Here is a 13,087-nt window from a genome sequence, read left to right on the forward strand (position 1 = left end):
AAATAGAAGCTTCTCGGTCAAAAACATGACACCCCTTTCCAAATATCTGAGGGCGTTCACCGTATGTTCTCTGTGTGAGGTACGCAGATGGACTAGGCTATCATTCAGCCCAGTTGAGAAAACAGTATGAAACAACCTGATAACAACATGAGATAGGCTACTCAACTCAACTTTTTATTAAACATTTTCAAAACTATGGGAATGGACCAAAGTACAGTGTGTGTGTGTGTGTGTGTGTGTGTGTGTCTGTGTGTCTGTGTCTTAAGTTTACATTTATATAGGCCTAATATGTAAACTCTCCAATAATATATGAAGCATTTAGTCAGCGACTGTACTTGTGTGGTGACAAGTAACCTCCAGGGATAAGTTCAATGCACTTTTCGACCAAATACGAATAAAGAAAAGTGTAAAGAAAATAAAGAATAATGGAATATGTTTAAACTATGAAAACTATCTTCAAATAAATATTAATATAAATGACAAGTTATTGTGACAAGTTACATGGACGGACACAAAGATAGGCTATTGTAAAATATAGGTTATATATAATAATAATAATGAAGAATACTTTTTTTTTTTTTTTTTTACAATGTCCCAAATACACATGAAAGTGGCAAACAATCAAAATGACCAACTGCATCCACTGGCATTTAGATGTTTACAGCCTTTGCTATCCCACAATACCACATTCTGCCCTACCTGACTCAGTAAGAATCCTTATTTTGTGACTTATTACGTATCTTTGCAAACAAGATCATATCTTATTTTAGCCTATAGTCATGTTGAATTGTTTTCATTGGAAAAGGACAGGTTTGTGATGGATTAGATGCCTGTAACAACAGTTATGATTTCTGAGATCATCAGTGCTCCATCAGCAAGACCACACTTGAATGTATTGCCTTAATGAAAGTTCAGAAAAATGAACAGAGTCATGACAGGCATTTATGAACCGCAGAACTTTTCACACACCCGGTCCGTTTAATTAACGAATTTATGAGGTCAAAGGGGCGCAAATCTTTTCCAGTTCAGAAGAGCCCTCACTCACACTCCAGATCTGTTTCTATACAGTTCACTCTTTGATGTCTAATCACGAAGCTTGAGTCAATGTCATACTGCTATCTCACTCTCTCACATGTCCTCTATAAGTCTTGAATAATGATCAGGCTTGTGAATAGCCTGCTAGCACCTGTCAGGGGGTTTTGCAAAAAAGTCAGGGGCCATTTAAATTTCCAGCGCTTTCTCACATCAGTGCACACTTCACTAGAATCGAGTGCAAAATGTTTTTCTCCTTTCCATGGACATTACAAAGTTGAAGAATCACATTAACTCAAAGACCAAACAAGTAATTAATTATGTGTGGGTTTTTTTTTTTCACTGTGCCAATTTGCTGCCATAAGCATTTGGCTTCAGTTTAATCACTATTAAAAATGCTTGTTTAAACACTGCTGAAAATCTGGGCTGGCAATCCATGGAAAAAAATAATAAAAGGGGCATTGTTCTTAGGTGAAAGATGGGAAAAGAGAAAAAAGGAGCGAGAGAGAGTCAGCCAAGCTCCTTCAAAGAAAACACATTACATAATTTCCTTTGTATGATTTGCAAAAATAGAGAACATGTTCCTGACAAATCTAACTGCTGATTTTTCTGTCCATCGAAATGATTTATTTTTAAAGTTTTGACACGCCGTGGGCATTTTCTTCATGTAGTGACATTCTTTCACAATCATGCTTGCAAGCATTATTGGATATGTTCAGGCTATTCATCAACTGGATCAATAGAGACAGCAGGATAGTCAGAGGCAGAAGAGTTGCCAACCACCAAAACCTCTTAACTTGTTTAGGATGCCCAACCAAATCTACAGACCTCTTCTGGATATATTTACGTAAAAATACAGTTTTTTTACAGAAAGTATCTTGAGAAATTTCTCAAGTTGATCCCAACACCGCATTATTATGCTGACTAATTTAGATCTATAAATGGGGCAGAAAACAAAAAGCAATTCCTCTATAGAGCAATTTATAGAGGAATTAAAATATTTAAAATAAAATCAAAACAATTATTAAATGTTAATACAGGAATTAAATTATGATTATATATACCATTTTTAACATAACATCAGCTTTGGGGTTATAGCCTAATCGTCTGGTCCATAAAAATATAGTATGTACTGTAAACATGCTTTTTTTTCCATTATCTAACATATTTGGTCGATCATATATATTATGATTTCTACATGATATTTGTAGAAAATATGTTTTGCCTCAACCCCAAAAATACATTTATAACTGTTTTTTTAGATAAAACTTACATTGATGTTTACAATTAAACTTTACACACTACTTCAAACAATTTGATGCAATTGACCAAAATGTGTGGCGTACGCCGATTTTAATTGCATTAAACAGGTATGTTTAATCACATCTTTTCCACTCACACATAGTGGTAACCCTTTTTTGGGGTGCCGAAGGAAGTTCATGTTGACAACGTTGCACAACATGAATATAATGCAATATAGTGATGGTCGAAAACAAAAATGCATTTTTAGAAAAAATCCAATACATCCATGTGTTTTGCATTTGATGTAGATTAATACAGTGGCCAGTGACAACCATGAATGAGAGTTCATCATTTATGCTGTGCATTGGAACAATGAATGAAATGAATGAATGAAAATTGCATGTAAAGGAGAGTGAAGAGGTTTGCTCGTGTCATGTAAACATCTTACTGTGATTAAGTTCGTACTCTGATTATTGGAAATAATCACATTACTGGTGCACGTAAACATATTCATTGTCTGTAGGTGACATTGTACAGAGAGCTGACAAAGTACAGCCTGCACTTCATCAGGGTACAAGAAAATAACACACACACAGTGTGTAAAAAAAAAGAAAGAAGATACAATTCTCTCTCTACACTTTGATCTCAATTTAAAAGTCCTTCAGCACTTTTACTTCAACTTCATTCTATAGCCTATCCGTTTTGCCTGAGCTAATGGAGAGTAACAGGGGCCACAGAAGGAGAGAGATAACAGAGAGAGAGAAAGAGAAACAGTGGTGGGGATGTACTCTGCTCCAACTCAGACACCCTTAAGAATCAAGTTATGAATAATTTACTGCAGTCCTTTACTGTCTCCACGTAACCCGAGACTCCTCTAAAGCACAGCAGCGGTGCTCAGGTGTCAAATCTCAGCAACACATGCAGCTATGGGTGAGTTATACATTAGGTTATGGAAATCTATGAAGACAACTGTAACTAAGCCATTCTGTAAAACTGTACAAAAAATGGTCAGTTGTGAATAAAACTAAGATTATTGCAGTACCTTTTACAATAAAATTTGAGTATTTACTTTGGAATTTCTTGTTTATTTAAAATGTTTTTTTGCCGTTTCTTAGAAATCTCTGGTAAATTTCACAAATAATTACAGAGTGAAAACTGTTTCAAAGCAAATTCTACAGCAATGTTTTTTTCTCTCTAATTGATTACACTGAAAAGACACATGTACATATATGCGCATGTGCTTCAGTTCACTGGGGAATTTGTGATTGAGGGAAACCTCGATTGAATCAAATCTGAATATAAAGCGAAACATTGGAGAGCATGTATACAAAGTTATGTCATAAAACAGATGGCGCAGGCTAATATGCCCTCAACATGCTTGCAATAACATCATTATTTATAGGGTGCAGCTGATTGGTTCCTGTTGTATCAGTAGCCAATGAGCTACTGCTAAAACTTTGGAACTTCTGGTCTTCCTACCATTGTCCGGGAAGCAGACACACTCTGTCAGTTCAAAGCTAGATTAAATACACATCTCTTTGACCTAGCATTCACATAATACATTATAGACTTCTATAAAATGTTAGGTTGCATAGATTGGATCAGCTGGAACTGGGAACACTTCCCTTAAATCCTGATGTACTCGTTACAGCATAAGAAGAATGGCATCTACGCTAATTTTAGTGTCTTTGTTTATCCCAAGGTTTTCCCGCAGCCTGCCGGATCCAGGCCGTGTCCAGATCTGACGAAGGACCTTCGCCTGGACCCGATGACAATGCAGTGCTGAAGTGCCAACTATAGCCTCTCCCTATGGAGGATCCCTTTACCACGCTACAGATAAAACGTTGTGGGAAATTTCGGTCCACGTACCTACCCCGAAGTGATAAAATAAAATAATGTATCAATTTATAGGCAAGACAAGTAGTTTGTTTAGGCATGGTTTGTAGGGAATTACAAACCTGCACACATTATTCAAACACACATACCTATATAATCAATACTTAATGCGCACGTGAGCGCCATCAGCGTTTCTCACAGGTTCACGTTTTAAGAGAGAACGGTGTCGTCTTAGCAGCCCCTACTTTAAAGCTGCCGTCGGCAACATTTTTTTTTATCAAATTCAGTGAAATTGACACTATAATCCGACAGAACAACAAAAATAAGGTGGTTTTAGAAAAAAACCCGAGCTTCTAACTCCACCTGGAGCGTGTTATTTTGTTTTGCAAAAATCCACCGCTCCCGGATCATCGGGTCTAATCAGCGCAGGGGGGTGTGTGATCTGACTGTCAATCACAGGTCGTGCACAATTCACAGATCCCCCTCCCTCACGCGGACGTTACAATATCACATGCACACGACACGCCTGAAGTTCGCCTGAAGATTGTACGAAGCGTGATGGCAGAGAGAAAATCTAATAACAAGCTTCCAATTCCTCGGTTATTGCTATCTATGGATAGATTAGCCAGGGCAGCCTACCTCCGAGTCTATGGTGTTGATCGATGCTGAAGAGACGGACGTGTTCACAGAAAATCAGGTACACGCACTGACGATGGGCGGGAGCTCGTTGGTAGTGGGGGAGGGGCATGAGAGTTGTAAACATTCAAAATTTTCTCTAAGTCCACTCAATCTGCCAGACTTGCTGACGGCAGCTTTAATAACAAATTATAATTTCAACGGAAGTGAATCAATCAAAACTAACTTTAGCTGGAAAATAACATTATTCAAGAACCGCTATAAAGCCAAAACAATCTCGTTTACCTTAAATTAAACGTTTATCTCTATAAAGCTGCTTTGAAACAATCTACATTGTTAAAAGCACTATATAAATGAAGATGACTTGACGTGCTCAACCTTCAAATACTTGGTGAGCATTTGCCTTTGCAGTGCAGTGCGCTTTGAAACCCTCCACCTTCCCCAGCTCCACCTGGTACGGATAAATCATGTACATGCAGCAGCAGCATGTCTTACTTGCTACTGCCAATACATCCACGAGACGCTGCTGTGAGCAAATCCCATACTTGCTCTGCAGCAGCGTAGCAGATCTATTCAGATTTATCAACATTGTCATATCCATTACCATGCCAAACACTTTGAGATTTGTAATAACAGAAATATTAAATACACATCGTAGTAGCCCTACAGCCAATTTGAGCTCAAACTGCAGCATTTGTAGCAAAGCAGACTATGAGCTGGACTATCTGTTTGGCAGACAGGGGAGTAAAAACAACCTGTCTGAAAACAATCGTTGTTTGTGACCCTGGATCACAAAACCAGTCACAAGTCGCACGGGTATATTTGTGGCAATAGCCAACAATAGTATTGGTCAAATTTATAGATTTTTCTTTTATGCCAAAAATCATTAGGATATTAAGTAAAGATCACTTTCCATGAAGATATTTAGTAAATTTCCTACAATATATATATATAAAAATTATATTTTTGTGAGTGAATGCAGCACAATCACAAACATAAATGGACAACTTTAAATGCGATTTTCTCAATATTTCGATTTTTTTGCACCAGATTTTCAAATAGTTGTATCTCGAACCAAATATTATCCTATCATAACAAACCATACACCAATGGAAAGCTTATTCAACTTTCATATGATGTATAAATCTCAATTTCAAAAAATTGACCCATTTTGTGGTCCAGGGTCACATTTTATCAAAAATTTATAACGTTTTAAATAAACTATTGTATTATTACAAAAATGTATCACTGCAGTTTTTCTAGGATTAACCAAAAACATAACATTTAACTAAAACAGATTACAAATCCGAGAAAAAAACAGTCCTTTCAGTTCTTTTTGCTGATTTACAGCTTCTGAGCCGAGAACAATGACTGGCAGTAAATCCAGACCTGGTAAATCCAGTTTAGCACAGGGATGCTACATTCTGGATGTGTCCTCCATAACCTCAGCACTTTTGGTTTCCATGGCAGGATGAGAGGACTGATAGTTAGACAATCATCACAGTCTGCTGTTACATTCCCTTCAGAGTCAAATATACATCACAACAATATACACACACCAGGATCAGAAATGAACAGAGGCTTGGGGAAAAATAAAATGCCACCAAAATGAACAAAAATAAAGATAATAGGGCAAAAATACAACTGTCGTGATTAAAGTGATTGGAAAAGTTAAACCCTGACCCTGACACACATACATATAAACTGGAACATTGTTTTAAAATCTGCAAAAAAAGAACCAGAAGGCCAATTCAAAACCCCTGTAGGCTACAGCACAAACCGGTTCTGAATAACAAGATGGCTTTATTGCTGAACCAAAGGAGCTGCAAACAACCATTATTTTTAAGATCTGATATTTCAGGCTTGACTTTTGGGATGAGAGGCATGCCTGATCAGACGAAGATATATTTAGAGATATTCAAAGTGTGCAAAATGAAGGAAAAAGTATATACATGCATATTGCCTGTGGTTTGACATTGTTTCAGTATCTCATGAACAAGCCGGCAACAAATTTTGATGAAACCAGATGAAGCTCCATCTGGGGTGTCATGCAAACTGTTCATGAACACTGACTCAGCAGTGTTTTATTCAGCAGAGCTTCATTCCTATAAAATAATGAAAATGTTCAAAGCAAAAGTCTTCATATGAGTTTGATTACTGTTGTGCATGTGCAGTGGCTATGGTACAATCATAAAAACATGTGACAACAAAGCAACCCTATCTGTTATTTGGAGCGTTTGAAAAAAATTAAGCAGAATATGCACACACACAGTCACCAGTATGGTGGCAGGTCATCTCTGGAAAGCTTGCCTTTAGGGTATGATGGATAAACAGAAGCCTATTTTGCATGAAGGCACAAATAACTGGTCTTATTAATACAGCTCTTACCTTTGTGTAAAAAGTAAGCTCAAAGCAAATATCAAGTCATTAGCACATATCGAATGCTTCATGTTGTAGAAGACAAAACAAAAAAAAACAGCTCAATAATTCCCATATAAATACATTGCACATTCACTTACTGGTATGTATTATTTTAATTTAGTTATAATAAGTACTTTGTGGTATAATACGGTCTAAAAACAGTACTGCACATCAAATGACAAATATGGCAGACAATATGATGGTGGAAAGAGTTATGCTGTATTAAATACAACAGATCCTGTTCTTGAAATGCCCCTTCACCTGCTGATGATGAAACGGCATTCTCCCAGCATGCCAAGAGTCAATTAACAAACCAGCAGGGTTCATGCAGAAGGCAAGGGTGTATATTTCAAACACTTTTTAATGCATGTGATATCCAATTTGTGTCTCCTTTCTGATTTCTGCAGGTCAGAGCGGCACCTTAAATAGCTGAAAACAGCTTCCGCTTCACGTGAAAAATGAGCCTTCTTATTTAGACCCTACCGCAGCTAGTGTTTGATGAATAAGCTGGAGGCCATTCCTCTCACAGTCAGTCCCAATAAAACCAGGACAAGGAAAATGTCACAGGCCCACTCTACATTTCAGGGCTAATTACTAGTGTCTCTTTCTCAGGGACTTACTGTACAGCAGTGATGTCATCAGCTATTTCTCTGTTTGCTTCCAACAGCTGTAAAAATCCTACATCCAGTCTGCTCAGCTCCTCAAAGAGCCAACATCCACAATCTATCTAATTGCAACCAAATACCTTCAAAAAGGACAGGACTTAACTAACATCTTAACCTGCATACCCTTACAGAGGTGAAACTAGCCATACAATCATGTATGGTTAGAACAGCAAAATAAATGTTTATCAGCTTTTTAAAAGCAGGAGAAAAGCTCAAACTCAGTATCTACCAAGTAACAGATGAATTTGTGCCAAAATACTAACCCAAACTAGAAAATAAGATATTAGCCAAATAGTTAACTTGGCAGGGTTCCTACACATTTTCCGTTTCAAAATGTATTTGACTTACATTTCCAAATCTCCTGCCATAAGATTTTTCAGACCAACGGTTCATACAACATTTTCACTTCATATTTGGTATATTGTACAGTCATTTGTACATTTGTTTTCTCAAATTGATAACATGCACTTGCATAATGAGAAGAAACCTAAAACACTTTATAACCTGTATTCACCTCGGATGCATCCGTTTGATGTACCAACCAGTCTTTTGTGCTGTGAATTTCTGCTTAATTTCAATGTTTTACATGTTCACTTTTGTAAAAAAAATTAAAAAAAAATCTGGCACAAGTGTTGTAACAGCACTTTTATGTGTCCCATATGAAAATAATTTCTGTTCTGATTCAAACCCAGTTGAGAACTACTGCTTTGATGTATAGCTTCACGCCAAAGTCACTCCCATTATGATTTAGAGCTCTGCTATTACATCAGTTTCACATGAGTTGAATTTCAGGCACATCATGCAGACCTGAAAACAAGGCTATACAGAATGTATAATTAACCAAATTATGCACAATGTGTTTCAAATGTACCATACTTTTCCAGAAGAACATTTCTAAAGAGAAAGAGCTTTTGTGAACAAAATTTCATTTAATTAAGCAACACTTCATGCACAGGTAAGAACAGGGTATGAGGTTGCAAAACATCATTCTCCACATAAAAATTGCACTTGCTACTACAGTATAAATATCGTATTGATTAAAGTCAGATGTATTGACCACCTCGACAGCAAAATCAGTGAATACCCGAGATCTTGCGGATTATCCCAATTACCAGATGTTCTGCTCAACACTCACGGTTAACTTAAACTACCACATAGTAAATGACAGCTAGCCTACTCTATTACTACATTACTTTCAAATTGAAAGTAATGTAATAGAGTTACACAGTAAAGTATTGTGCTATGTAAAGTTAATAAACTTTCTAAGGAGCTTCCAAAATGACCTAAAAATGCAGTTAAAAATCTATGGACAAAATCCAATTGATTGGTTACTAAAATATTATATGTTTTAGACTTAAAAATAGTACATTTCAGATTTCTCTAAATAAATAAAGCAAAAATGCAACAAATCCCTTAGTAATAATTGTATTATAGTTCTTACAAACTTAAGGGGTTCATTGTCCTGGCTGCAGAACACAAAGACAGTGCTTTGGCCTTATTAAACATCTGGAACCACAGTTAAACGCAAAGAGACAACCTAAGTAAATACACCTTGGACAGCAGCACATTACGCATTTCGTACAACAGAGCTGCACTGCAACATAATGAGCGCTGGTGGATGGGTGGGTGGAACCACCAGACTACACCGCGTACAGACACAGGCAAATCTCCGGGCTTTTAAGTAATGAGATTAGTATACGTGATGCACTACCAACACACTCACCGGTGCTCATTGTTATCCGCAGACCTTTTCAGAGTCCAATGTCATGTAGGCTATAGCTCTAGATCCTCATTAAGGCTGAGCAGTCAGCGCGCTCCGTACATTTTTCCTATCGCTCGGTGCACAAGTGCTCGAGCCAACGTGGAAAGTAATAAAAAGATACGAAATAAGCGACTAGCACCTGCGACTGGAGAAAAGTCGTTGCTATATATTCTGTCGAATCGGTAATGAACGTAGTGCGCAGCGTTGCGGGCGCATGCACGAGCAGGGTGTTGCCGTATGGCTGTGATGCGCTCGTGCGTAGGCTATTTGCCTCAGCACCATTCCCGCACGAGACGCACTGTGCAGATACGTGTAAGACGGAGGGCGTATGGGAAATGGAGTTTATGTACGCGGATTCAGATTATCAGAAGAAACTCAACGAGATCAACTACAGCAAAATACCATTTATGGCATCATTTTAAATCATATCTCGCCACCAGAGAGGATTTCCCTCTGTATTGGCCCCAAGATGGTCATGTGCTGAAAGAGAGGGGGGTCTCAGGTGCTAGGACATTACTAGCTTGTATAAATAATATGCCTTAGAAAAAAGAAAAAAAAATGCTGGTGGGCATCTTGATTTAGAATAATGGCACTGACATTTAAGATGTCAGCGCAAGTTGTTATCAGTTAAAACAGCTTAAACATGCATTTTAGCCTGAGACTAGGCTTACCGAGGGATAAAGTAATAGCCACCATTTGTCATAAGGCAAACAGTGTGTAGGGTGAGTTGTGCACATATAACAGCGATGCATTCAAAGCTACGTTAATAAGCTCCAGATATTTATATATGAAAAATATGTAAATTGATCAAGTTATAATTAAATGCATAGAATAAATACATTTAAATGGTTGTATACTGAGCAGTGTTATTTTATCATTGAGATACTATTAAAAGGTTAATTTATTGAATTAGGTTCTCTCATTTTATTTCTATAGAAATTGTAATTTCAGTTGTTATTTTAGTACATAAGAGTTAAAAGAAAATTAGTGATGGCAATTAGTGTGTATATAACTCAGGTAACTTTAAATTAATTTAAGTTTACTATAAAATCACCCCAGTACTGAGAAACTGCATGTACAACAGGACAATATGCATAAGCAAAATCTAGTGTTAACCATTTATGGCATACTTTACATACTAATCACACTGCATACGAGACTAAATCATAAGCAAAATCACTTTACAATAGTTTATTTATTGATTTACATTTAAACATTATTAAAACACTGGCTCCAACTGATCGGACTAAACGCATCAGCATGTGTTATTGAGCCCCACTTTTTTGCAAAGATAGTCCATTAGGTCCTGCAATAAAGAGGTTAAACTTCTGGTTAGGCTAAATTTCCAGTGTTTCTTTAAGCAACCACTTAAAGCCATGCAGTTTTTAAATGGTTTACCTTGATTTTTAGCATCTGATCTACAGCCACATCATCGAGCATCTCAACACTGATGTCATCTTTATTGTCCTCAGAAAGTAGCAGCGTCTTAATGCAGAAAAGGAACATTGTTGAATGCTATAATGAGCAAAAACTTTGCAACGGTTCATACATATACTCACTTCTCCATGGGAAGTTACTATTGTGGCTGAAGCCATCATTTCATCACCAACAGAGCGACTTGCTTGTCTGTTCGTCAAAAGAAAAGCAGCATTTTTTGTGAAAATGCACATCTGAAAAGAAACACTAGTACAACCATGCAAGAAAGGAAACTTTACCTAAATTTACCCCCTGAACCAAACGCTTGGTCACTGAGTTTGACAACACGTCCTTGGGTTCTTTTTGCACTGGTAGTTGAGAGAGACCTGTCAGTGGGAGCAGAGAGAAATCCAAATTTGAGCCATCCACTATATTTGAAAATTCCATTGTGGACAAAAGCAATTATTTAACCCTCTGGTATTCCTCACTTAGAGATCACAATTGTGATCCTCAGCAGTCAAGAACAAAGACAATAAGCTTAGCTATTTTTTTAAATGAAATTTACCATTTAGTTTCAATATTTCATGGTAATACACAATATTCACCTCTAAAGTATGTACCATTTATTTCTAAAAAAGTAGAAATACTATCTGGCGCTATCTGATAGGACAAGAAAACAATAAGCAATATCATGATGTAACTACAAGATGCCAGTTCAGCCATATATATATATATATATATATATATATATATATATATATATATATATATATATATATATATATATATAAAATGGGCAGTGCATTCCCTAGTTGCTTAAGTATTCCCAGACATTACTACTAATTTAATAGGCTTTGCATTTGGATATACATTTACACGTGATAAGACTAATTTATCATGGCTGATTTGTAGATTGTACCCTGAAAAACGAATCTGTATTTGGCATTGTATAAACATATGCCATTCAAAACCATTCAAGACGTGGTTTCCAATCATGTCCACAACTTGTTTTCAGCAGGTGCAAAAGTTCTAGTACCATTGCAATAACACTCAAAACGAATCGTCAAAAATGACCGAAGACTACCAGAGGCTTTCAATGAAATTAAAGCTTTACCTCAGACTTCCAGTGCTGTTACTGTTGTGCAGGGTCTTCTTAACAGGTTTCTGTTATGAGAAAGCTTATACATAAATTTTCAATTAGGCACCCTCAAAGAGAAACACACAAATGGAAGGTCAGTACCTTTATACCATCCACTAGAGTGGTCTTGCTTTGACCTGATGACATTTGATGCCCTGCTGTGGCATTTAAACCTAAAAGGAATGCATGTTAACCTAAATTCAATAAAAGCTGAATTTTAAAACGTGATTAGAAGTCTCACTGAACCTTTTTTGCTTGGCTTTCGAGATAGGGGTTTCCGAATTTCTGGAGACGCACTCTAAAAAAAAAAAAGAAAAAAGAAAGGATACAACAACAACTTAAAGCAAACAGCAGAGGGCAGCAAAATCATTTTACCTTTAGTGCCATTGTGACCTCGCCCACAGACGTGTCATCATCTTAAAAAAATAAATATATATATTTTTGTATAAATTACAAATAATATTAATAATAATATCCAGACAGGACAAACATGCTGTGTAACTTTCGTACCATTCATTAGGTCTTTTATCAGCGTGGTGTGGAGCGAGAGAGGCATTTTCATCAGCTCGATTTTAAAAACTCGGTCCACAGTTGCCAGTAATTTGTTTAGATTGGCCTCCATTTCATTAATCCTGTCCTGAGCTGTATCGGGGCAAGCAAAATAACTGGTTCATAACTGCCTTTGCAGGAAAAATTATGTATTGGCTTTAATATAATATGACTGACCTTCCTTCTCAAACTGTTGTATGAACAGCTCCTTTCTCTTGGTTAGTCTTGTCTTCTGGTCATAATCAGGATGACCATCAGAATCCTGACTGACTTTTCTGGTTCTTCGTGGAGCCATGCTAATAAAAACGATACAAGAACAGATCTTCAGATCCTTTTATGCACAATACAAACCTGGGCGCAGGTGCTCAGTATGCAATTACCTTCTTCTTT

At 36.9% G+C, this 13,087-nt stretch overlaps 1 protein-coding gene across 1 annotated transcript; it reads right to left on the reverse strand.

The window, feature by feature from the left end:
- Positions 1-10,619: 10,619 nt before the first annotated feature.
- cdca9 (cell division cycle associated 9) lies at positions 10,620-13,071 on the reverse strand. The gene is made up of 10 exons (XM_079594455.1): positions 12,875-13,071; positions 12,659-12,790; positions 12,524-12,564; positions 12,395-12,446; positions 12,251-12,321; positions 12,125-12,174; positions 11,310-11,396; positions 11,154-11,220; positions 10,993-11,079; positions 10,620-10,900 (listed from the first exon to the last, which is right to left on the reverse strand). Exons 1-10 carry the CDS (start codon positions 12,990-12,992, stop codon positions 10,850-10,852), a joined length of 756 nt encoding a protein of 251 aa, XP_079450581.1. The 5' UTR covers positions 12,993-13,071; the 3' UTR covers positions 10,620-10,849.
- Positions 13,072-13,087: the final 16 nt, after the last annotated feature.

The sequence above is a fragment of the Phoxinus phoxinus genome (assembly GCF_949152265.1).
Source record: "Phoxinus phoxinus genome assembly, chromosome: 21".
NCBI classification, from domain to species: domain Eukaryota; kingdom Metazoa; phylum Chordata; class Actinopteri; order Cypriniformes; family Leuciscidae; genus Phoxinus; species Phoxinus phoxinus.

Excerpts from the sequence above, each read along its gene's own strand:
- cdca9 (XM_079594455.1), bottom strand. The coding sequence starts at position 12,992 with ATGGCTCCACGAAGAACCAGAAAAGTCAGTCAGGATTCTGATGGTCAT. Across the intron at positions 11,397-12,124 it reads AACAGCACTGGAAGTCTGAG|GTCTCTCTCAACTACCAGTG; the intron begins GTAAAGCTTTAA and ends TCCCACTGACAG. Across the intron at positions 11,221-11,309 it reads GGTTCAGGGGGTAAATTTAG|ACAAGCAAGTCGCTCTGTTG; the intron begins GTAAAGTTTCCT and ends TTTGACGAACAG.